Source organism: Salvelinus fontinalis, unplaced genomic scaffold (assembly GCF_029448725.1).
Source record: "Salvelinus fontinalis isolate EN_2023a unplaced genomic scaffold, ASM2944872v1 scaffold_0023, whole genome shotgun sequence".
Classification (NCBI taxonomy): Eukaryota; Metazoa; Chordata; class Actinopteri; order Salmoniformes; family Salmonidae; genus Salvelinus; species Salvelinus fontinalis.
In genome coordinates, this window is record NW_026600232.1 from 378,064 (window position 1) to 401,155 (window position 23,092).

At 45.4% G+C, this 23,092-nt stretch overlaps 4 protein-coding genes across 6 annotated transcripts in view; 1 reads left to right on the forward strand and 3 right to left on the reverse strand.

Moving 5' to 3' along the window:
- LOC129842200 (T-box transcription factor TBX19-like) overlaps positions 1 to 2,636 on the forward strand; it is a 7,631-nt gene extending 4,995 nt beyond the window's left edge. Inside the window, exons 5-8 of the mRNA XM_055910645.1 lie at positions 404 to 462; positions 565 to 729; positions 894 to 1,026; positions 1,130 to 2,636. Of these exons, the coding sequence (XP_055766620.1) occupies positions 404 to 462; positions 565 to 729; positions 894 to 1,026; positions 1,130 to 1,295 (523 nt within the window). The 3' untranslated portion in view covers positions 1,296 to 2,636. The remainder of the gene's footprint in view (positions 1 to 403; positions 463 to 564; positions 730 to 893; positions 1,027 to 1,129) is intronic.
- Positions 2,637 to 2,825: 189 nt separating this feature from the next.
- LOC129842194 (IQ calmodulin-binding motif-containing protein 1-like) lies at positions 2,826 to 7,907 on the reverse strand. Of its 2 annotated transcripts, XM_055910631.1 has the most exons (13): positions 7,621 to 7,907; positions 7,336 to 7,504; positions 6,954 to 7,074; positions 6,780 to 6,873; positions 6,605 to 6,704; positions 6,286 to 6,458; positions 6,059 to 6,171; positions 5,872 to 5,993; positions 5,212 to 5,627; positions 4,949 to 5,097; positions 4,675 to 4,812; positions 3,694 to 3,850; positions 2,826 to 3,613 (listed from the first exon to the last, which is right to left on the reverse strand). In XM_055910631.1, the coding sequence occupies exons 1-13, from the start codon at positions 7,724 to 7,726 to the stop codon at positions 3,381 to 3,383; spliced, it is 2,091 nt and encodes a 696-aa protein (XP_055766606.1). In that variant the 5' UTR covers positions 7,727 to 7,907; the 3' UTR covers positions 2,826 to 3,380. The 2 variants fall into 2 exon arrangements, with proteins under 2 accessions (XP_055766606.1, XP_055766607.1); XM_055910632.1 differs by lacking the exon at positions 7,336 to 7,504 and having other exon boundaries at positions 7,621 to 7,706.
- A 3,078-nt stretch (positions 7,908 to 10,985) lies between these two features.
- On the reverse strand, positions 10,986 to 17,979 carry LOC129842213 (uncharacterized). Of its 2 annotated transcripts, none has more exons than XM_055910668.1 (11): positions 17,549 to 17,979; positions 17,328 to 17,383; positions 16,640 to 16,712; positions 16,419 to 16,491; positions 16,195 to 16,338; positions 15,088 to 16,077; positions 14,779 to 14,917; positions 14,502 to 14,584; positions 12,721 to 12,864; positions 12,402 to 12,534; positions 10,986 to 12,250 (listed from the first exon to the last, which is right to left on the reverse strand). In XM_055910668.1, the coding sequence occupies exons 1-11, from the start codon at positions 17,576 to 17,578 to the stop codon at positions 11,452 to 11,454; spliced, it is 2,664 nt and encodes an 887-aa protein (XP_055766643.1). In that variant the 5' UTR covers positions 17,579 to 17,979; the 3' UTR covers positions 10,986 to 11,451. The 2 variants fall into 2 exon arrangements, with proteins under 2 accessions (XP_055766643.1, XP_055766642.1); XM_055910667.1 differs by having other exon boundaries at positions 14,761 to 14,917.
- Positions 17,980 to 18,232: 253 nt separating this feature from the next.
- On the reverse strand, positions 18,233 to 21,512 carry LOC129842203 (formin-like protein 2; the record flags this gene model as incomplete). The annotated part of the gene is made up of 6 exons (XM_055910650.1): positions 18,233 to 20,064; positions 20,149 to 20,278; positions 20,518 to 20,616; positions 20,781 to 20,882; positions 21,030 to 21,193; positions 21,368 to 21,512. Coding segments are annotated over 6 exons (720 nt in total), but the record flags the coding sequence as incomplete, so codon positions are not given.
- Between the last annotated feature and the right edge of the window lie 1,580 nt (positions 21,513 to 23,092).

The window sequence follows — 23,092 nt, forward strand, 5'->3', positions numbered from 1 at the left end:
GTCGTTATTAGCTGTTTAAAGCCTAGTTCACCATCTCTGTGAGGCTTGTTGAAGAGGCAGTGTGAAGTGTGTGAGAGAAACTGGAGCTTCTATCACATGCACACATGCACGCACGCACGCACGCACACACGCACGCACGCACACACACACACACACACACACACACACACACACACACACACACACACACACACACACACACACACACACACACACACACACACACACACACACACACACACACACACACACACACACAACCTTAGCTGTTTACACATATTTGCTAACACAATTAGCATGGTTAGCACAGGTCTCACACTAGGCACTGTAACGCTGTATCTCTTGCTTCTTTGAATCGCACCATGAACTCATATAGGTTATCATTGAATAATTCTCTTTGCAGGAACCACCCGAACAGTCCATTGGAGTCCCCATTTGATAGCCATATGGGAATTCAACACTGTGAGTGGGCCTTTAGGACTAATTTGATTCAAATTGAAGGATTTGAATCTACTAAATAACAGTAATACACTTTACAACCGTGTATGTTTCCTCTTCCCATAGGTGGCTGGTTTCTGTCTAACCCAGAGTCGCTGTGTTCAGGTGGGGGTCCTAGCTTCCCCTATAGCGGGGGTCTGCCTCTCGCCCCTCCTCATGGGTACAAGCACTACCCCCCCAGGCCAGCTCCCTACCCCCCCTCCTACCTGCCGCACCGCACGCACACTTCTGGTGAGACACACCGCCATCTCTCCATCTCTCTCTTCCAAATCCTTTTTTAACTTTAGTTGAAAATTTAAGCTATCACACCAGCCTGACCGCTTCCCTTGTCCCTCTCGTTCTCCGCTCCTCTGTCTCGCTCTCCTCGTCACCCTCATCTCCAACTCTCCCTCCAGTCTCTCTGTCTGAGGGGCTACAGGTGTTGTCTGGGGGTCCTGATGGCTGGTCCAGTGTCTCCTCCCCCGGCCCCTCCTCCTCAGCCCTACCCGTGACCACACCCTCCTCACCCCAGTCCACCAATAGCAGCAGGTACGACACGAAAACATATATATATAATAAGTAGAATACGACATGATATAGCTCTTTAGAATCTACAGAGTTTTTGTTTATAAAGCAAGGTGTGTGTCCTCAGTCAGTACCCTTGTTTGTGGACGGTCGGGCGTACAGACGGGAGTCCTGCCTCTTCTCCCTGTGCCCAGCTTCACGGACCAATCAACAGCGAGGGCCACCCACAGCCACCCAATCACGTCCGGCTGGGCGGGCCCGGTTGGCCACCTGTCTCCACCCATTCCTACTAACAAACTATGTGATTGGTCGATGCCCACATGGGCATGATCAGTACTGCCCTGGGACCCGGCCCTGGAAGCCCTTTGATTAACACGTTAGATAATAGGCGTTCCTCTGCCCAGGCGTTGCCAGATGTTACATCTTCTGGAAAGGTATTTTAAGTATCAGCTAACCACATTTCATCTGATGCCCGACAGCACAGTTGATGACGTGGCAAGGAACCACTGGTTGATGAATGCAACGTCTGAGCAGGGGAAGGCGACCAACGTGTGTGCGCATGTGATGCCATACAAATGTGTTAGTGTGTGTGCACCTCAAAAAACGAAGGCCTAGATTCAATCAGATCAAGCGTTAACCGGCAACAGCAGACACCTGCATAGCGGATGTTTTGGCGTTGCTGGAGGTGGAACTGCGTTGGCGAGCAGCTGCTCGTGCGATCATTGTCACGAAGCCACACTGTCCCACTCGCGTTACAAGTTCAGAAGGAGAAAGGCTGTATAGAAATAATGACGCTCACATTGAAAACCATTCAACCAAATAGTTTCTATCATCATAATGGAGGTGTAGATTACATCTCATATTCCACTGTTCTGACTTACAAACAAGGCTGCATGGGATTTCTGTTCATGCCACTCCGTGCAGCCAATGGCAATGTCTGCTTTAGGTATAATGCCAGGAGCCGCTTGTGTATTTGACAACTCCTAACGCAGTCCTACCTCTGGCACCGCCGAAACCACAGCTAAGTGGATGTTGGATAAAGTGGATCTGATTGAATCAAGCCCTAAATGTCTCTGCCTGCTTTCAAATGACTTATCCTTCTATGTTTGTGGTTCAGCCCTGACAGACTAACTCTGGCCCCAGGCCTGGACTGACTAACTCTGGCCCCAGGCCCTGACAGACTAACTCTGGCCCCAGGCCTGGACTGACTAACTCTGGCCCCAGGCCCTGACAGACTAACTCTGGCCCCAGGCCCGGACTGACTAACTGGCCCCAGGCCCGGACTGACTAACTCTGGCCCCAGGCCCTGACAGACTAACTCTGGCCCCAGGCCCGGACTGACTAACTGGCCCCAGGCCCGGACTGACTAACTCTGGCCCCAGGCCCGGACTGACTAACTCTGGCCCCAGGCCCGGACAGACTAACTCTGGCCCCAGGCCCGGACTGACTAACTCTGGGCCCTGGTAATAAGATATGTCAAACTGCCAGCGTTAATATGCAGGAGTCAGAAGAAATAACTATGTGAAACTACGGTACAGAAAAATATGTATTATGTCTGCGCCTTCACTCTGTAAGCTTTATGATAATGTTTCTGTCTGATAAATGCTGTTCATTGTGAAACGTTGAAAATAAACATTGGCCAATCAAATCTTTCTGGTATGTGTGTAAAAACATAATGACTGCTGGCGTTGGGTAGGCACTAGGCACTCTGGGCACATTGTTAACACAAATTCAGCACTGGCATGTGAGTTGTTGGACAACAACTAAAAACTCCACTTATCAAAATGACTGAAAGTCTCTACAGTCAGGACACAATGGCATAATAGTAGAAAAGTACAAACTTTAATGCAGACTTCTGTACACAAAATTGCTTTACAATTCCTTAAGGAAGTGTTTCAGTCTAAGGGACCAGCCACACAGAGACTGATGAAAAGACCACTGCAGTAACACACCTGATTCAACTAACCACGGTCCAGACTGAAACCCATGATTGGTTGAATTCCAGAGCAGGTTTACATTTACATTTTAGTCATTTAGCAGACGCTCTTATCCAGAGCGACTTACAGTAGAGTGCATACATTTTATTACATTTTACATACTGAGACAAGGATATCCCTACCGGCCAAACCCTCCCTAACTCGGACGACGCTATGCTAATTGTGCATCGCCCCACGGACCTCCCGGTTGCGGCCGGCTGCGACAGAGCCTGGGCGCGAACCCAGAGACTCTGGTGGTGCAGCTAGCACTGCGATGCAGTGCCCTAGACCACTGCGCCACCCGGGAGGTCGCCCGGGAGGTTTGACGTCATAATGACATTATTACAACAGCCCTATGACAATGTTATAATAACGTTACAATACTGTTGTGGAACAACGTTGTCAGCTTCCTCCTAAATACAGAGAGTTAAACTCTGCCTCCAGCGGGTGGTCTTTGTGGACGGAGTCTGATTCTGGACAGGTGATGTCACCATCTCCCAGCATCTTCCACCAAGGCAGGCGACCGGCCTGGAGAAAGGCATTGTGGGATTGCCGGGCGCGGGCGGCTACGGGGGCAGAGCGACTCCTGAACACGACACAGTCGGTTACTGTGGCGACACTGAGTGAGGGGGCATCTAAGAGAGAAAGATGGATGAATGGAGAGAAAGAGGAAGAGAGAGAAAGAGAGAGTGGTGTGCGCGTGTGTGATACCTACTCAGCAGTAGTTCCAGGTCGGTGTTGATCTGTGCCAGCAGGGCGTGTGTGTGAGTGTGTTCTCTCAGCTCTGCCTCTCTCCCCTGTAGATGCTGGAGCAGCAAGGCTTGGGTCTGAGCATGGAGCTCCCTACTGCCCTCTAGAGACACCACAGAGGACTACACACACAGAAAGAGATCATTACACACAGAGAGAGATCCGTTACACAGACACACAGAGAGATCCGTTACATAGACACACAGAGAGAGACCCGTTACACAGACACACAGAGAGATCCGTTACACAGACACACAGAGAGAGACCCTGTTACACAGACACACAGAGAGAGACCCCGTTACACAGACACACAGAGAGATCCGTTACACAGACACACAGAGAGATCCGTTACACAGACACACAGAGAGAGACCCGTTACACAGACACACAGAGAGAGACCCGTTACACAGACACACAGAGAGAGACCCGTTACACAGACACACAGAGAGAGACCCGTTACACAGACACACAGAGAGAGACCCGTTACACAGACACACAGAGAGAGACCCGTTACACAGACACACAGAGAGAGACCCGTTACACAGACACACAGAGAGAGACCCGTTACACAGACACACAGAGAGAGACCCGTTACACAGACACACAGAGAGAGACCCGTTACACAAACACACAGAGAGAGACCCGTTACACAGACACACAGAGAGAGACCCGTTACACAGACACACAGAGAGAGACCCGTTACACAAACACACAGAGAGAGATCCGTTACACAGACACACACATTTGTTTTACTATCCTTGTGGGGACCAAATACCCCTAACCCTAATTGTAACTGTAACCCTAAAACAGCCTTTTCCCTTGTGGGGACAAGTGAAATGTCCCCACTTGTCCAAATATTCCTTGTTTTACTATCCTTGTGAGGACATCTGGTCCCTACAAGGACAGTAAAACCAAACACACAACTTGAAGTAATATTCAGAATCACCGGGTGCAGGGCAATATGTTCCTCCACCTCTCTCTTCAGCTCCGCCCTCCGACTGTCAGTCAAACCCCGAGGACCAATCCAAGGAGAGAGGGAAGGAGGGGCATTCTCAGCTCCCCGCCTCTTCAGAAAGCGAAGGACCTAACAGGGGAGGGACAAAAAACTGTCAAGATGAATTGAGATGCTGCTGCATGCTACATTTGTTTGATCGCTGTGTTCAGATTCTACTTACAACAGAGGTAGTCTATTGGAAGTGTATGTGAGTGTATGTTAATACTGCTCTCTGCAGGACAACAGCAGCTCTGTGCTGTGTGTGTGTGTTTCTCCGTTGCTGGAAGTTTCGTCTCTCTCGGTGGCCTCGCCAAACCCTCTGGATCTGTATCGCAGCCTGCCTCTCCACCTCCCCGAGGTACTGCTGCACCTGACCTACACACACACACACACACACACACACACACACTGTAGATGGCAGGCCTAACTAAGCAAACAAACTGGCATCATTCCGCTCTGTCTCTGCTGTAACAGGTAGTGTGTGTGTACCTGGGGGCAGTAACTGTAGTAGCTGTAGTTGTTTCTGATGGAACTCTCTCCTGACTCTCTGTCTCTGCTGTAACAGGTAGTGTGTGTGTACCTGGGGGCAGTAACTGTAATAGCTGTAGTTGTTTCTGATGGAACTCTCTCCTGACTCTCTGTCTCTGCTGTAACAGGTAGTGTGTGTGTACCTGGGGGCAGTAACTGTAGTAGCTGTAGTTGTTTCTGATGGAACTCTCTCCTGACTCTCTGTCTCTGCTGTAACAGGTAGTGTGTGTGTACCTGGGGGCAGTAACTGTAGTAGCTGTAGTTGTTTCTGATGGAACTCTCTCCTGGCTCTCTGTCTCCTGACACACAGCTGTAGTCTCAGCTCCTCCTCCCAGCACACAGCCTGAGCCTGCTGCGCTCTCCTCCGTCGCCGCTCTCTACACACACACACACACACACACACACACAACTGTCTGGAATTCCTGTCTGGAATTATTATGATCTTATTTAACCTTTATTTTGACAGGAAATCATGCTGAGACCAACATCTCTTTTACAGATGAGCCCTGGAATTACAAAAAATATACACATTTATACAAATACAAAACAGAGATACAAAAAACGATCATAGATCGATGAAAAAAATAAAGCCCACACACACACACACACATGGACACACACCTGAAGCTCCTCTGCAGTGATCTGACAGCTCTGGGCAGACTCTTCACTCTCCTCCTGGTCTGATAGGATCTCCACGCTGCCTGGATGACACACGCCGCTCTCACACACTCCTCTGGCCACGTCTGATACACAGAGAGAGTGTAAGGCACGCACACACACGAACAACAACAAACACACTATATTTTACCTCTGTGTGATCAGCTGGTTTGGGGACTTCTCTGTGCAGCAGCTTAATCAGTTGGTCCACTTCCTCATCGAAGCCCCGCCCCCTCCATTCTCGACCAATCATGCCCTCCAACCCTGCAACACACAAACCATAAAAAACATGAAGATTGCTTTTGCAAGCATATAAAGTTAACCCATGAAAAAATATATATATCGTAACCTGGAAATATGCAAACCCCACCCCCTGACCTTTGAACCTGTGGATGATAAGCTGCAGGGCGGATTCTTGTTGCCGGGCAACCAGGAGGAGCGTCCTAATTGCCGCCCCTCCCACAACAGGGTTGGATGTGTGAGCCATTCGGTACACGACGTCATCCAGAATCACAGACAAGGGGCCTTTTCCCAAACCTGCTACTAACTCACTAAAGAGAAAGAGTGGGTAATGAATTTAATTGATATGTGTGTGTGTGTGTGTGTGTGTGTGTGTGTGTGTGTGTGTGTGTGTGTGTGTGTGTGTGTGTGTGTGTGTGTGTGTGTGTGTGTGTGTGTGTGTGTGGTGATATGCTACCTGTTAGCTGTCAGAAGCTGATGCCACAGTGACACACACACAGTTCCCACTCTCTCTTCCTCACTCATTAACATCCTCTCATAGTGGTCTGACTGCAGGACTAAGAGAGAGAAAAGAGAGGGGTGCATCGTTAGTTAGGTAAGGGGTCTGTTTGGTATTGGACGTTAGATCTCACCTTGTGTGGCCAGGTGACCATGGGCTTTCAGAAGCCAACACACAGAGTCCATCACCTTCCTGAAGAAACGAAACATCTCAGGCTGCCCATTCCCCTACAGAGAGAGATACGGTGTCAGTAGACATATTTTTTTTGAGGACATTCCAAACTTAAAAAAAACGTTACGTCCCTTACCGCCAAAGCTCTGTTCATCAGCCGACTGGCCAATGACAGCAGGCTGTCTGTGACGGACGGGAGCAGCCGCCTATGGAAGGCCTCAGTGTCTCCGCCCAGGTCCACACCCACACAGCAGGAGCTAAAGGAGTTTGCATATGCACACAAAGAAATCAATGTCAAATCACTACTACAGATATATGACCCCCACCCTCATAGATCTGCTTGCATCAATTATTATTCCATCCCATCAGTTCTAGCAGGGCCTTGAAGTAGTATCTGGGGTAGGTATTGTCCATTGGTAGTGTCTAGGGTTGTTTGTTTTAGTGCAGAGTAACAGTCAACACAGATTTTGTTATTACTTTTTGTTGTGGTTCTGTGGATCAAGATTCTAAAATCGTACCTGAGAATTTCTGCCAACTGAGTGGCAGTTGCGTAGCCTCCTTCAACGTTGGCATAGTTCAGTTTGAGGGCGTCCCCTGCGCAGTATTGAAGTATGCCATGGCTGAACAAGGAGTTTTTGAACGCACCCAACTCTCTATCGTCTTGGACAGATATCCTAATCAGAATATCTTCAATGTCGAAAAATAAGGAAGGATTCTTAGTTGGGTATCAGGAATAACACACAAGTGCAAGCAAAGTAAAATAACACGTTTTTCAATGTAAAAAGGTTAGCTAACTAATTTACCTTGTAATTTTGAGAGAACTTGAGGAACCTTCTGCTCCGGCTTAATGTTTGTGCTCGCGACCAGTGCCCGTAGCCCGGCGTCTGTTTCCTTTCTAGCGAGACTCATCGCGAGTTTATTACAGTAATCTTTCGCTCCCAGATCTGAAGTATAAAATCATATAAAAAATTGACGAGCTACATTATTCTTCGAATGAAACCAGACACGATCAAGTTGAAATCTATTTTCGTGCTCTCTTGTTGCCACAAGCACTGACGAGGAAGCTTCATTTGTTTCTACAGCAACACTGCCTACGTCACTAATCTGCGACTATAGTTAGCAGGGCCCCATTCCCATTCATTCTTTACAATACATAATTTTTTTATTTTTTATTAACAAATCAATACAAAAAGTACATGGGGAACAGAAGTATTTATAAAGAATATACAAAGGACATTTGGGCTAGGGGCGGGGCTAGGGGGTACAATATCACATTACACAAGAACCTTAAGAACATACACACATTTATAATTCTAACAGCTTTTTTGTTGGCACTGTATTTAATAGTCTTAAAATATAGTTCAATTTCTTTTTGCAGTATAATAAAATGTGGTGTTTTCTTTGTAAATTTACATTTTGGAATATGAAATTTGGCCAAAAGAATAATGAAATTAATTACCCAAAATTGTTTCAACTTATTTCTATCTTAAGTTAATAAGAATCCAAGCAGCACATCTCTCCATAATAGTGTAAAATCTTCATAAATTATAAATCTACTGATGTCTTGCCACACTTTTCTTACATGAATACAATGTCAAAAAAGACGCAACGCTGTTTCTGGGTGGTCATTACAAAAGGTACTTTTTTTTTTTTTTTTTTTACTTCTTCATATAGTGGTTGGCAGGATAGTATTTATGAATAATTTTAAAAGAAACGTCCTTCATTTTGTTAATAAGTAGGTATGTGTGTGGCAACATCCAAACTTTTTTCCAGCAGACATTATCAATGAAACCATTGCAATAAGGCATGACATAAGGTACAGATACAACATCCTGTTGAAACAAGGCTTGTAGAGCTCTATTGTTGTTGGATGGACTAAAAGAAAAACTAATCTTAGGATGCTTCCTTTTAAGGTTAGTCAGGTCTTGACACGTTCCTGAATAATAAAGCAACACTTGAGGGAATGGCATCTGAAACAATTGCAAAATCTTTAGGTGATAAGAATTCCTTAGAATTAAGTAAAAGACCCTCTGCATTTACAAGTTGTCTCACCAATAGGATATTATTTCAGAACCAATATTCTAAAAACAAAGAAATATTTTTAACAATATATCCATCCCGATTATTCCATATATAATATCTGTGTGGATAAAAAGTATGCTTATAAATTAAGGACCATAACAAGAAAACCTGCAGATGAAAAGCAGAGTTTCACTGGAACTTTGTCAATATTATAATTGCAAACCAACATGAAGTTAAGGCTACCAAAAGTAGAGAAGACATGATGAGGACTACATTTCCACATAGAAGTGGGACTTCTTATGAATTGTTTTATCCAATTGATCTTAAATGTATTATTTAAGGATCCGCCCTTTTTGTTAAATTTTTGCCTGAAATGACATACTACAATCTAACTGTCTGTAGCTCAGGCCCTGAAGCAAGGATATGCATTTTCTTGGTACCATTTGAAAGGAAACACATTGAAGTTTGTGGAAATGTGAAAGGGATGTAGGAGAATATAACACAATAGATCTGGTGAAAGATAATACAAAGAAAAAACCAAACATTCTTCTGTATTTTTTTGTACCATTATCTTTGAAATGCAAGAGAAAGGCCATAAAGTATTATTCCAGACCAGGTGCAATATACATTGCAGCGTATGTGCATAAAAAAAGACTGATCCAATGAACCATTGCATTTCTGCCCAAATATGCCTAATTTGTTTAACTTTTTATGTTCAAAATTGTGCACTCTCCTCAAACAATAGCATGGTATTATTTCACTGTAATAGCTTCTGTAAATTGGACAGTGCAGTTAGATTAACAAGAATTTAAGCTTTCTGCCAATATCAGATATGTCTATGTCCTGGGAAATGTTCTTGTTACTTACAACCTCATGCTAATCGCATTAGCCTACATTAGCTTAACCGACCCGTGGAAGGGACACTGATCCCGAAGAAGTTTTAATTAAGGTAGTAAAGTCCAGAAAATTCAGCCCACCATACTCATAAGTCTTCATCACAACAGTTTTCCTAATGTAATGGGTACGGTTTCTCACAAAAAGTTGAAAAACATCTGGTCTATCTTCTTGCTTATTTTACCGTCAAGATATAAAGATAGAGCGGCATGTGTTAGTCTAGAGATACCTTCAGCCTTGGTTATTATGACTCTTCCAGTTAAAGATAAGTCCCTCTGCAGCCATTGATTTAGCTTCTTCTGGGTTTTTTAACAAGAGGGTTAAAATTAAGTAAGCCTCCATACATCTGATCCTTAGTAATGGTTATGCCTAAATATTTAAGTTCTTCTTTCACTGGAATACCATAATATGAAGGTGTCACAATCTTTAACAGCCATGAGTTCACATTTATTAATGTTAAGATATAGACCAGATACTTTGGAAAAGGATTCTATCACATTGATCGAAATGAGAATCTGACTAGCGTCTTTCAGAAAAAGTGTAGTATTGTCAGCCAGCTGGCTTATAATTTCTTTACCAGCTATGGAAATACCTTGTACAGGACTATTTTTTAAAGAATTTTCATGAAGTTGGGTGATTAATAAAAATAGATACGGTGAGATCGGACAACCTTGCCTAATTCCTCTCTTTAACTCAAATCTAGGTGAGGTGCCATGTTTCAGTTTGATAGAGCTGTTACCATTCATTTGGAGTTTTAATAGCCTTACAGAAAAAATCCCCAAAGCCACATTTCTCAAGGGAGCAGAAGAGGAACTGATGCTCAACTGTGTGAAATGCTTTATAAAAATCTGAAAATAATATGAAGCTGTCCTCGGTTATTAGGTCTGAGTAGTCAAGTATGTCTAATACTTGATATTGTTAGAAATATGTATGTTCCTCATAAAGCCACACTATGTTTCATCAATGATTGCATCCAGGACTTATTTCATTCTTTTTGCAAGTAGTAGCCATTATTATTAAGAAGACAAAATGTACGCCAGTTATGGATGAGCAGAACTTCTTTTTAGGCTTTAGGTATCAGTGTTATTAAACCCTGACTCATTGTAGGAGGGAGTACATTGTTTTCAATACATCATATTTCCTTCTCCCTTAATTCAAATGATGGGTTGGTTGTTTAGCATCAAAAACTGACACATGCTCACTATGGGGCAAAAGAGATAGGGTTGGCATTGATTGTTGATAACATGTCAACTATATTTCATCTCCAATGTTTATTGAAAACATAAATGAAGTTGTACAATGAGCACTTGTCTCTCAAATACACCATTACAGTTGTTGGTTAGCTAGCTAGGGGATTTTAGCCATACTAGCATTGACGTGACATCAGTCAAAACATCTCAAAACAAGACATGATATAAAAACAAATACAACTAGCTTACGATTCCCCACATGGGAGTTTCTTGTCATTGTTGCTAGCAATCTGGCCATCCAGAATCACAACACATGGCCTTCTCCCCCATTGAAGCGTGTGCTTCATTTTAACCCGTCTTTAAAGTAAAGAAGAAATAGTAACGAATAAAGAATAAATATTTAATTTGCTATTTTATTCAAATAAAGTACAATTAAAAAGAAACCTAAACAAATACATTGGTTATTTTATTACATTGGAATAGATTCAGACTACCTCGCTGTGTGTGGTGAGTGCGTGCGTCTCTGTCTTATCGCTTGAGGTCTTGCTTTATAGTTCTCTGCAAGCTGGCAATGCTGGCGTCCAGAGCGGCCAGCCCGTTCCGGAACTCCTGTTCGTCACGCGTGTCAAAGGTTGAGCTTGACCCTGCACTCCAATCAGAAGCCAAGGATCTGACCGCACATAAGGAGAGGCCGGTGGAGTCAAGCGAAGAGTTCCGCCCCTTGCCCGTTGATGCCATATCCATGTCCAGACGGCGACTCTGGGACAGGTCAGAGTGTCCAGCGCCATTAGAGCAGAGTCCGTTTGATTTATGGAGATTAGAAAATAGGCTTTTTAATTGAGGGAAACTCTCGAGGGCAACACTAAGGCTCTGAAGACCCTGTGGTCCTCCTCCTCTCTGTGACATCATCACAGTAAGCGCTGACCCCCCTCCTCTCTGTGACATAACAGGAAGCGGTGACCCCTCAACAGGAAGTGGTGAACTCACAGTCTCTCTCAGTGGGGCGAAGGCCAAAGGTGGGGTGGCTTTTCTTTCCAGAGCCACACACAGACTCACTTCCTGATCCGCAGACGCACACACACTCTGACCACCTGGTGTACACACACTGAAGTCCAGCTGGTGTGTGTAGTTGCACTCAGGGCCTTTACAGGGCAGGGAGACAGAACCACACCCCTTTTGCTCCAACGACCACAGGTATTGGCTGACTGGGTGGTCTGACGGACCCTGCTGGTTCTGGTATTGGTCCAGAGCTCGTTTAGTGAGAGGGAGGCGGGACGTAGGGATGTCAGTCACAGCAGGAGACTCAGCGACAGGGACCTGTAGAGCTCTGAGAGAGACAGAGAGAGAGAGAAGGGTAAAAAGAAAGAGCGGGAGGAAAAGACAGAGCGTGAGAAACAGACAGAGGACAGGTCGAGAGAGAAAAACTGTCAGTAAAAAATATAAACTCCAATCAATTATTAGAAAGTACACACACACACCTGAGGTGCTCCTGTAGTGTGTGGATCTCTGTCTCCCTCTTCTGGGTGTTGAGGGCCAGTGCAGCATTCTCCTTCTGACACACCTGCAGCCTGCGGTTACAGCCCTGTATCTCATCCAGAGCAGACTGCACTTCTACACACAGAGACACACAGAGACACACTTATATAAAGAGATGATATCCATATCAGATAATACACACAGACACCTCAGAGATCCTTTAATCTCAGCGTAATATGGATCAGTTTAAGGCCCTGATCTTCATGTATTTTAGATAGAAAATAGAAAAGAAGCTGAGTACGTTCCCCCGTCATCTATTACCTTTACTGATACGACTGCACTCCGCCTCACTCTGCTGCAGCTGACTCTGTGTGTCCACCAGGGCTTGCCGTAGCTCAGTGTTACCGTGCTGCAGCTCTTGCAGGCTTGTGTGAGCATCGTTGAGCTCCGACTGCAGAGCCGACACTAAGAGACAGAGGAGATTAGACAGCCGACACTAAGAGACAGAGGAGGTTAGACAGCCGACACTAAGAGACAGAGGAGGTTAGACAGCCGACACTAAGAGACAGAGGAGGTTAGACAGCCGACACTAAGAGACAGAGGAGGTTAGACAGCCGACACTAAGAGACAGAGGAGGTTAGACAGCCGACACTGAGAGACAGAGGAGGTTAGACAGCCGACACTAAGAGACAGAGGAGGTTAGACAGCCGACACTAAGAGACAGAGGAGGTTAGACAGCCGACACTGAGAGACAGAGGAGGTTAGACAGCCGACACTAAGAGACAGAGGAGGTTAGACAGCCGACACTGAGAGACAGAGGAGGTTAGACAGCCGACACTAAGAGACAGAGGAGGTTAGACAGCCGACACTAAGAGACAGAGGAAGTTAGAGAGCCGACACTGAGAGACAGAGGAGGTTAGAGAGCCGACACTAAGAGACAGAGGAGGTTAGACAGCCGACACTAAGAGACAGAGGAGGTTAGAGAGCCGACACTGAGAGACAGAGGAGGTTAGAGAGCCGACACTAAGAGACAGAGGAGGTTAGACAGCCGACACTAAGAGACAGAGGAGGTTAGACAGCCGACACTGAGAGACAGAGGAGGTTAGACAGCCGACACTAAGAGACAGCCGACACTAAGAGACAGAGGAGGTTAGATAGCCGACACTAAGAGACAGCCGACACTAAGAGACAGAGGAGGTTAGACAGCCGACACTAAGAGACAGAGGAGGTTAGACAGCCGACACTAAGAGACAGCCGACACTAAGAGACAGAGGAGGTTAGACAGCCGACACTAAGAGACAGAGGAGGTTAGACAGCCGACACTAAGAGACAGAGGAGGTTAGACAGCCGACACTAAGAGACAGAGGAGGTTAGACAGCCGACACTGAGAGACAGAGGAGGTTAGACAGCCGACACTGAGAGACAGAGGAGGTTAGACAGCCGACACTGAGAGACAGAGGAGGTTAGACAGCCGACACTAAGAGACAGAGGAGGTTAGACAGCCGACACTGAGAGACAGAGGAGGTTAGACAGCCGACACTGAGAGACAGAGGAGGTTAGACAGCCGACACTAAGAGACAGAGGAGGTTAGACAGCCGACACTAAGAGACAGAGGAGGTTAGACAGCCGACACTGAGAGACAGAGGAGGTTAGACAGCCGACACTGAGAGACAGAGGAGGTTAGACAGCCGACACTAAGAGACAGAGGAGGTTAGACAGCCGACACTAAGAGACAGAGGAGGTTAGACAGCCGACACTAAGAGACAGAGGAGGTTAGACAGCCGACACTGAGAGACAGAGGAGGTTAGACAGCCGACACTGAGAGACAGAGGAGGTTAGACAGCCGACACTAAGAGACAGAGGAGGTTAGACAGCCGACACTAAGAGACAGAGGAGGTTAGACAGCCGACACTAAGAGACAGAGGAGGTTAGACAGCCGACACTAAGAGACAGAGGAGGTTAGACAGCCGACACTAAGAGACAGAGGAGGTTAGACAGCCGACACTAAGAGACAGAAGAGGTTAGATACTCAGATATACAGACACACAATAATAACCTCTCACTGATAGACAGTTGAAAGAGGGCCGGGCAGTTTATCTTACCGTCAGTGTCACAGTGGACATCTCTGGCCTCCCTCTCTGCTCGCTCTCTCTCCTGCAACTGTTGGTTCACTATCCTCAGACGCCTGAACACACACGTGAACACATCTTCTGTATGAAACACACACACACACACACACACACACACACACACACACACACACACACACACACACACACACACACACACACACACACACACACACACACACACACACACACACACACACACACACACACACACACAGACACACACACAGACCTGAGTGATGGTGCTGACCTGCGTAGCAGTGCGTTCTCACTGCGTAGAGGTTGCAGGGCCAGAGAAATCTCAGGCTGGATGTTAGAGCTGCCCACCATGACAGGAAGTAGAGACACTGTCTGCTCCAGCTCACACACCAGACGCTCTGCTTCACTGTCTACAGAGGAGGAGGGAGGGAAGAGAGAGGGAAAATGGTTTGAAGGAGAGAGAGTGAAAGAGAGAAAGAGTGAGAGAGAGTGGCGGAGATTGAATTTGATTAACATAGTCATTTTGACTGATTGATGAGTTGACTGATTATTTTGACAGGCTGGTTGATTGATTGATTACCTTGGCTAGCGAGCAGAGCCTTCAACTCTCCAAGGAGGTACTGAACAGTCATCACCTGACGAGCGGTTCCCTCTGGACTACAGCCCTTTGAGCCCAGCGACAGCGGCATGCGTGTGTAGGAGTGTGTGTGGTTGGGAGCCACATCTGGATGTGTGTGTTGTAAGTATGCCTGTACAGGCAATGGATCTTTCTGTGTGTGTGGGTGTGTGTATGCCAGCTGGGTGTGTGTTTGTATGTTAAAGCAGGTCTGGGCGCTGGTGTCTCTCACTGGACATTCCTCTTCCTCCTCTCCAGCGTTACCCTCCATGTGGCCGCAAGCCTCCCTGGCTAAGGTCCCTCCATCCTGGGTAGAAACCAGCTGCCCCCCCCTGCCCAGGGATGGAGCATCTGGGGCAGACTGGGGTTGAGTGTTGGCAAGGGGGTGAGGTTGTGGGTGAATTCCAGAGAAGAGTACTGGTGGTCCCTGACGAGAGGGAGAGCAGTAAGAAGAGATTGGATGTCCACTTTCTCCAGACACAGAGCTGTCAGAGGGCAGGGGGGCAGACAGGGCTCGCCTCTCCACAGAGGGAGCACCGAGGTGCAGGCTACAGGACCTGGAGCTCCCCTGGACAGCCGGACCTCCAACCCCAGAGACGAAGCCTCCTGGCTGGGCTGCGAGGAGAGAGAGCACTGGGCCTGTGAGAGGGGCTGTGGGTAGAGAGGTAGCTACAGCTCCAGGAGAAGCTAACGGAGCTGTGGAGGTAGAGCCCCCCAGGTGGACTGATGCCACCCCAATGATGGAGCCTCCAGGCTGGGCTAGAGGGACTGAGGGGCCTGGGGGGAGTGTGTTGTTAGGGGGGAGTCTTTGGGGACTCAGGGTGGGGGTGGAGGTGGTCAGGCGACAGTTAAACCGAGCATCTGACGCCGGCTCTGACGTTCCGGCCAAACTCTGAATATTGTTCCTCATCCCAGGATACGACAGGGATGACAGGATCGTCTTCTGCACGGGAGCTGGAGCAGAGAGAGTTATCCATTTTTGCACACCACGCACTCATACCAACACATACGCACACCAACACATACGCACGCACAAACATACGCACACACAGAGACACACACAGGTCCCACCTGTTTTTTTAGCAGTCTGAGTGACAGGTCTCTTTGTCTGCTTCCTCCTCTCTGTGTCTACCCTCTCCTTTCCCAGAGTGCACAGCGGTCGGGATTTGGCGGCTCGAGTCTTCCCTGCTCCCCTGAGGGAGATTGGCTTGGCCTCTATCACACAAACACTGGTCAATAACTTCAGCTGGACATGTAAATGTTCTGTGGAAACAGAGTAAATAGTTGACTGGTACCTGTCGTCTCTGCCTGGAGAATGACATTGAGCAGCGCAGCACACTGATCCAGACCCTTGTGAATGGTTGTCACCTTAGAGAGAGCATAGATGCAAACCAACTTACAATCACTGTTAGGGGATTATAACTCTTATTAATATAAGACACAAATAGGCTTGTTATTAACTTGTTATAGGCTTGTTATTAACGTTGCTACTGACTGTTTATGGATGTGTTATTACCTGGTCCTCTGAGTCTGTGGAGTAGAGGGAATAAGCCGGCTCAGTAGAAGTTACTAGTGGACGCCCTGCTCCCCTACAGAACAGTGACAGTGAATGGATATAATGACACTCTGGAACAGGCATGTGACTTATCAGTCCTGTGTGTTCTCTTACCTTGGGGGACGGACAAACTCAATATACTTTAAATTGACAAAAACCAAATGGAAACTGTAGAAATGATAATGGACCTACATTCATACAGTTTCTTGACTGTGTTCAGTTCACTAATAGCAGGTTGATGTTTATTGTCATGACTCTTTCCCTGGAGACAGAACTGAGCATTTTCCGCTAGATGGGCCAGCTGCAAAGTCCAAATCTGCTACATTGTAAAAATTAATGAAACAAAAATATGCTTTTTGGTCTTAATTTAAGGTTAGGGTTAGGCATTAGGGTTAGTAGTGTGGTTAAGTTTAGGTTAAAATCAGAATTTTATGCTACTCTACAGAGCTGCCTCCAGGGCAAGATTCATGACAACAAATGCCAATCTGCTCGCTAATAATAACCGAAATGAAAGCTAGACAGTCAAGGAGCCTTGACAATTCCAAAAACGATGGACAGAGGACTATATTTCCGATTTTTTTTGCGGCGAGGAAATACTTTTGTGCGGTCCTCCGGACTTCGTTGCAGACCCCGGGGCTAAACGACTTACCTCTTCTTTGAGCCCTGGCCCCTCCCACCTCCAGTCAGTCTTCCAGAGGATATCACCTGTCAGTCAAAAACAGGGGCTGAATCTGAATACGCTCTAAAATGGTGTCCTTTCCCTGGGAGGCTTGGGGAAAAAGCTAGACACCACCATATGAGGCTAACTACAGTCATTATCAAGACAGATAAGAGTTCGCAGGCACATTGTGAATAGCTGAGATGTCTTACCTTGTGTCTAGCAAGCCCTTGCTTTGGCATAGCTGGCTAGTCAACTGCTGTCCAAATCGAAGGAAGAAAAACGATGGTAGCTAACAAATTCTTTTCAAGAGTAGCCCTAATCAACTATCTGCAAACGGCACTAACTTTGAGTGCACAAAATGTCTGAAGCATTCTCTGACTGACTATCTAGAGCGAAACTAGTTGATGTTGTCACGTTGAAGCTTTTATTACAGTTATTATTAGCTTCTTTTTTTTATTTTTACTGGCGCTAGAATAAACAGGAACCGGCGGGTTTTGTTTGAAACGGAAAGTAACGTCGTGACCAATGAAAACATCGCTGCCAAATATCCAATGAATGTTATTGGCGGATGTAAACTGATGTCGTAATATCCAGTTTATGGATTGCATGAAGCAAATGTCACTCAAATGTAGCCCCCCCCCCCTCCCTAAATGTTGGTCTGACGACGCTGAATTCGGTGTCACCATGGAGACGAGATGATACAATTTAACGCCAATTATTGTTTTATTACCATTAGCGTTTTTTAAGTGTTTCCTGGGAAAATGTGATACAAATAATATATTTTGTTGTTGGATTAATGTACATCTTACTATGGAAAGAAATGGTATGATATATATATATGTTCAATGTTACTAGTGAGGGTCTTCCAGTGGTAAACACACAGAGACACACAGTCTGACTGGATACAGTTTATTTACACAACGAGTGCAGATTAAGAATGAACATCAACACTGACAAACAGCAGGGGTGGGAGTGGGGGATAAAAGCAACAAGCGGGATTCCCTAGAAAATATATATACACGTAGAAAAGTATTGTGCTGTTGTTGTTTTTTGCAGTTAATTTTTTTAAATGATTTTTTAATGAAATGGAGCGATCCCTCTCGAGTCTCCCTAAAAGTTGGTCCCATGAGCCAGGGAAGATCATTGGTGGTGTGGTAGCCTAGTCCCATGAGCCAGGGAAGATCATTGGTGGTGTGGTAGCCTAGTCCCATGAGCCAGGGAAGATCATTGGTGGTGTGGTAGCCTAGGTGCCAGACTTTCTGCATTCAAGAACACTACATCCTTTACCTCACCTTGACAAGATCACAACAAAGGAGTCAGTTGGCTATAATGCAGAAACAGACTGGGACTTTTGGATGGTCAGGCAAGGATAAGACAGGGACCTTTATTTTAGGGTAGTAAGGGGTATCAACTCCTGTCCTCGAGGGCCACAGTGTCTACTGGTTTTCATACTTCTCTTAATCAGAGACCGATTTCTACCTGGGAAACCAGGTGTGTGTGCACTCTGCAGCCAATCATTATCAGTAACATTAAACGATCAATCAAGTGCCAGGGAGAAAGGAAAACCAGCAGGACTGAGGAACTGGAGGGCCTGAGCTTTGAAAAAAACCCTGTTGGAGGTCAAAGGTATTAAAGGTAGTAAATAGTAAACACAGTCAATGTAGTGTATGTAGCGAGCGCTGTACAAGTTTCACTGTCACACAGCAGCAGACAGAGAAGAGGGAACCTTGTAGGAGTGAGCTTTTCGAACACTATTCTCAGTGTTCAATTCTGGCATCTTATAGCTGGACGGGAGTGGGTTAAGAACCCTTTGTGATGTCATTATCAATTAGAATTGGTTGGAATGTTCAACAAGAAGAAACTCTTCAAACTTCTCCCCCTCCCTTCTTAATATCCTATGACAGCGATCATGTCATTTGCTGACATCATCACACAGCTTTAGAGACACATACTGTACATCACTAATACTAATTGGACAAAAAACAACAGTTTATTTTTGCTGTTCTGTTTTGCTTGTCATGTCTGCTATTAACTGATAAACTGGCAATGCTATGTAGCTATTAAATGACCAGACTGTGTTGCTACTAATTGTCCAGTCACTGTCATCGCGTATCAAGTTCCTCCCTCTCACCCAACACCCTTCAACAGTCTTTGGGTTTAGAGGACAGAAAGTCAAAGTGCATGGTGGGTTGCAGGTTGATTCCAGGGCTACAGTTCAGGGCTATGGGAGGGTTATAAACAGTAATAATCAGCGAAGAAGCTTCATAACATGTGTAAATAACACAGAGGGGATGGGGGGTGGGGGGGGGCAGTGATGTCAGACCAGACAGGTGAGGTCACAGGTAATCTTGATGTCTGTCTTGCTATAGAGTTCAAAGTTCAGAGTTCAGCTTCTCTCTGGTAGAGTCACTACTCCAGAGGCTGGGTCCGTCTCTCTCTCTCTCTCCCCCCTCTCTCTAACTGCCTCTCTTTTTCCCCACGCTTCTCTCCTCTATCGCATTGTTATTTTCCTTTATCTCTCCCACCTAGCTTTCCCTCACCCCTCTCTCTCCCCTCTACCCTGTATATCTCTCCAACAGTATCTCTCCCTCATCTCTCTCTCTATCTCTACCATCTCTATATCTCTCTCTGAGAGTTTAGCAGTGTTATTCAGTGTGGGTGGGATCACAGAAGAAGCGAGAGCTGCGTTTGGCCGTCCTGGCAGTGAAAGGGACGGTCTTCAGCACTGCAGACAAAAAACAGCCAATCAAAACACAGCACTAAACTACTGTGTGTATTTGTGTGTGTGTGCGTGTGTGTGTGTGCCTACCTGTAATGATGTCCTCTATAGCCCCATCTTTGCCCTCGTAGACATGTCTGCTGTCTTTACCGCCCTGTCGCCTCCTCAGCTCTGTGATCAGGGACTCCGGCTGCCGCTGCTTTGGACGGTTGGACGGGGACTGTGTGTGTGTGTGTGTGTGTGTGTGAGAGAGGTAGAAATAAAGTAGATATGTGTTGGTGAATCAATGTATGTGTGAGGAGTAGAGAAGGAAAGATGGAGTGCGGTAAAAAGAGGGAAAGAGAAAACATCAGTCCTTCCATTTCACAGAACAGACACTGGATCTGTGAAGTCAAGGTGATGCTGTCATATCCATGGCGACAGACCGGCAGGCCTGTCTCCATGGTAACGGGGCTGTACCTTAGGCGCCTCCTGCTCCTGTTGCAGCTCCTCCTGCTCCAGCTTCTCCATCAGCGCCTGCTCTTGCCTCCTCCTCTGCTCATTCTCCTCCTCCGCCAGCTACACACACACACACACACACACACACACACACACACACACACACACACACACACACACACACACACACACACACACACATTAAGTTCAACTTTGACTAGCGTCTTTGTGTATACTGTAGCTACACACGCACGCATGCACACAAACACACACATTCTGCTCACCCTGTAGGCTTTGATGAATCGTACAAACACAGGGAAGAAGACAGAGGGAGGCATGGTCTTAGAGCTGTCTCCAAAGTGCTTCACCGCATCGTCAAATGCATCCTGAGAACCATAACACAACCAGGATCAGAACACAGGACCATGAAGGACATGGGCAACACGGTCATATAACACTTTGATGTATCTGAGGTACTTGTGTGTGTTCGTTCGTGTGTGTGTGTGTGTGTATGAATGTGTGTGTTTTCTTGCCTGTGCGATGTGTGCGTCTTCCTGTAGTTTCTGCAGGCGAGTCTCATGTTTGCTGATAAAGTCTTTGAGGAGTGGGTTGTGGCCGTGCATGCTGTACTCCCTCCACGACAGCTCCATACCACGCTGACACTCCTTCACGTCACACACCACGTTCTCCAGGGACACTGACACACACACACAATATAATAGGTTAGTTCCCTAATATCACACATCACGTTCTCCATGGACACTGACACACAAGCACAAAATATAATAGGTTAGTTCCTTAATATCACACACCACGTTCTGCAGAGAAAGACAACTGTGACACACACAAAGACAAACAGACACACACTCACCTGCGGCAGCTTTCTCTACATAGTGCAGCTCATTGTAGAACAGAGCAACTCCGGGGTATTTCTCTCTCACCACGTTGGCTATGTAATGCAGCAGGGTCTGCTTTCTGTCGGTAGTCTTAGTCTCCAGCAGCTGGGAGGAACACACACATTACCTTCTGGTGTGTATTTGACATTCAAAAGTGTGTATCAAGCTTATTATGTGTGTGTTACGTATCACAAGGTATGTATATTAGGTAGTGTGTGTTAGGAATCAGAAGGTGGGTATTAGATATTAGAAAGAGTGTGTTGGTTAATGTGTATTAGATATTAGAAAGAGTGTGTTGGGTAATGTGTACTAGATATTAGAAAGAGTGTGTTTGGTAATGTGTATTAGATATTAGAAAGAGTGTGTTGGGTAATGTGTATTAGGTATTAGATAGAGTGTGTTTGGTAATGTGTATTAGATATTAGAAAGAGTGTGTTTGGTAATGTGTATTAGATATTAGAAAGAGTGTGTTGGGTAATGTGTATTAGGTATTAGATAGAGTGTGTTTGGTAATGTGTATTAGAAAGAGTGTGTTTGGTAATGTGTATTAGAAAGAGTGTATTGGGTAATGTGTATTTGAAAGAGTGTGTTTGGTAATGTGTATTAGAAAGAGTGTGTTGGGTAATGTGTATTAGAAAGAGTGTGTTGGGTAATGTGTATTAGAAAGAGTGTATTGGGTAATGTGTATTAGAAAGAGTGTGTTTGGTAATGTGTATTAGAAAGAGTGTGTTGGGTAATGTGTATTAGAAAGAGTGTGTTGGGTAATGTGTATTTGAAAGAGTGTGTTTGGTAATGTGTATTAGAAAGAGTGTGTTGGGTAATGTGTATTAGAAAGAGTGTGTTGGGTAATGTGTATTTGAAAGAGTGTGTTGGGTAATGTGTATTAGAAAGAGTGTGTTGGGTAATGTGTATTAGAAAGAGTGTGTTGGGTAATGTGTATTAGGTATTAAAAAGAGTGTGTTGGGTAATGTGTATTAGAAAGAGTGTGTTTGGTAATGTGTATTAGAAAGAGTGTGTTGGGTAATGTGTATTAGAAAGAGTGTATTGGGTAATGTGTATTAGAAAGAGTGTATTGGGTAATGTGTATTAGATATTAGAAAGAGTGTGTTGGGTAATGTGTATTAGATAGAGTGTGTTGGGTAATGTGTATTAGATATTAGAAAGAGTGTGTTGGGTAATGTGTATTAGAAAGAGTGTGTTTGGTAATGTGTATTAGATATTAGAAAGAGTGTATTGGGTAATGTGTATTAGATAGAGTGTGTTGGGTAATGTGTATTAGATATTAGAAAGAGTGTGTTGGGTAATGTGTATTAGATAGAGTGTGTTGGGTAATGTGTATTAGATATTAGAAAGAGTGTGTTGGGTAATGTGTATTAGAAAGAGTGTGTTGGGTAATGTGTATTAGAAAGAGTGTGTTTGGTAATGTGTATTAGAAAGAGTGTGTTGGGTAATGTGTATTAGAAAGAGTGTTTTTGGTAATGTGTATTAGAAAGAGTGTGTTTGGTAATGTGTATTAGGTATTAGAAAGAGCGTGTTGTGTAATGTGTATTAGAAAGAGTGTGTTTGGTAATGTGTATTAGAAAGAGTGTGTTTGGTAATGTGTATTAGGTATTAGATAGAGTGTGTTGGGTAATGTGTATTAGAAAGAGCGTGTTGTGTAATGTGTATTAGAAAGAGTGTGTTGGTTAATGTGTATTAGA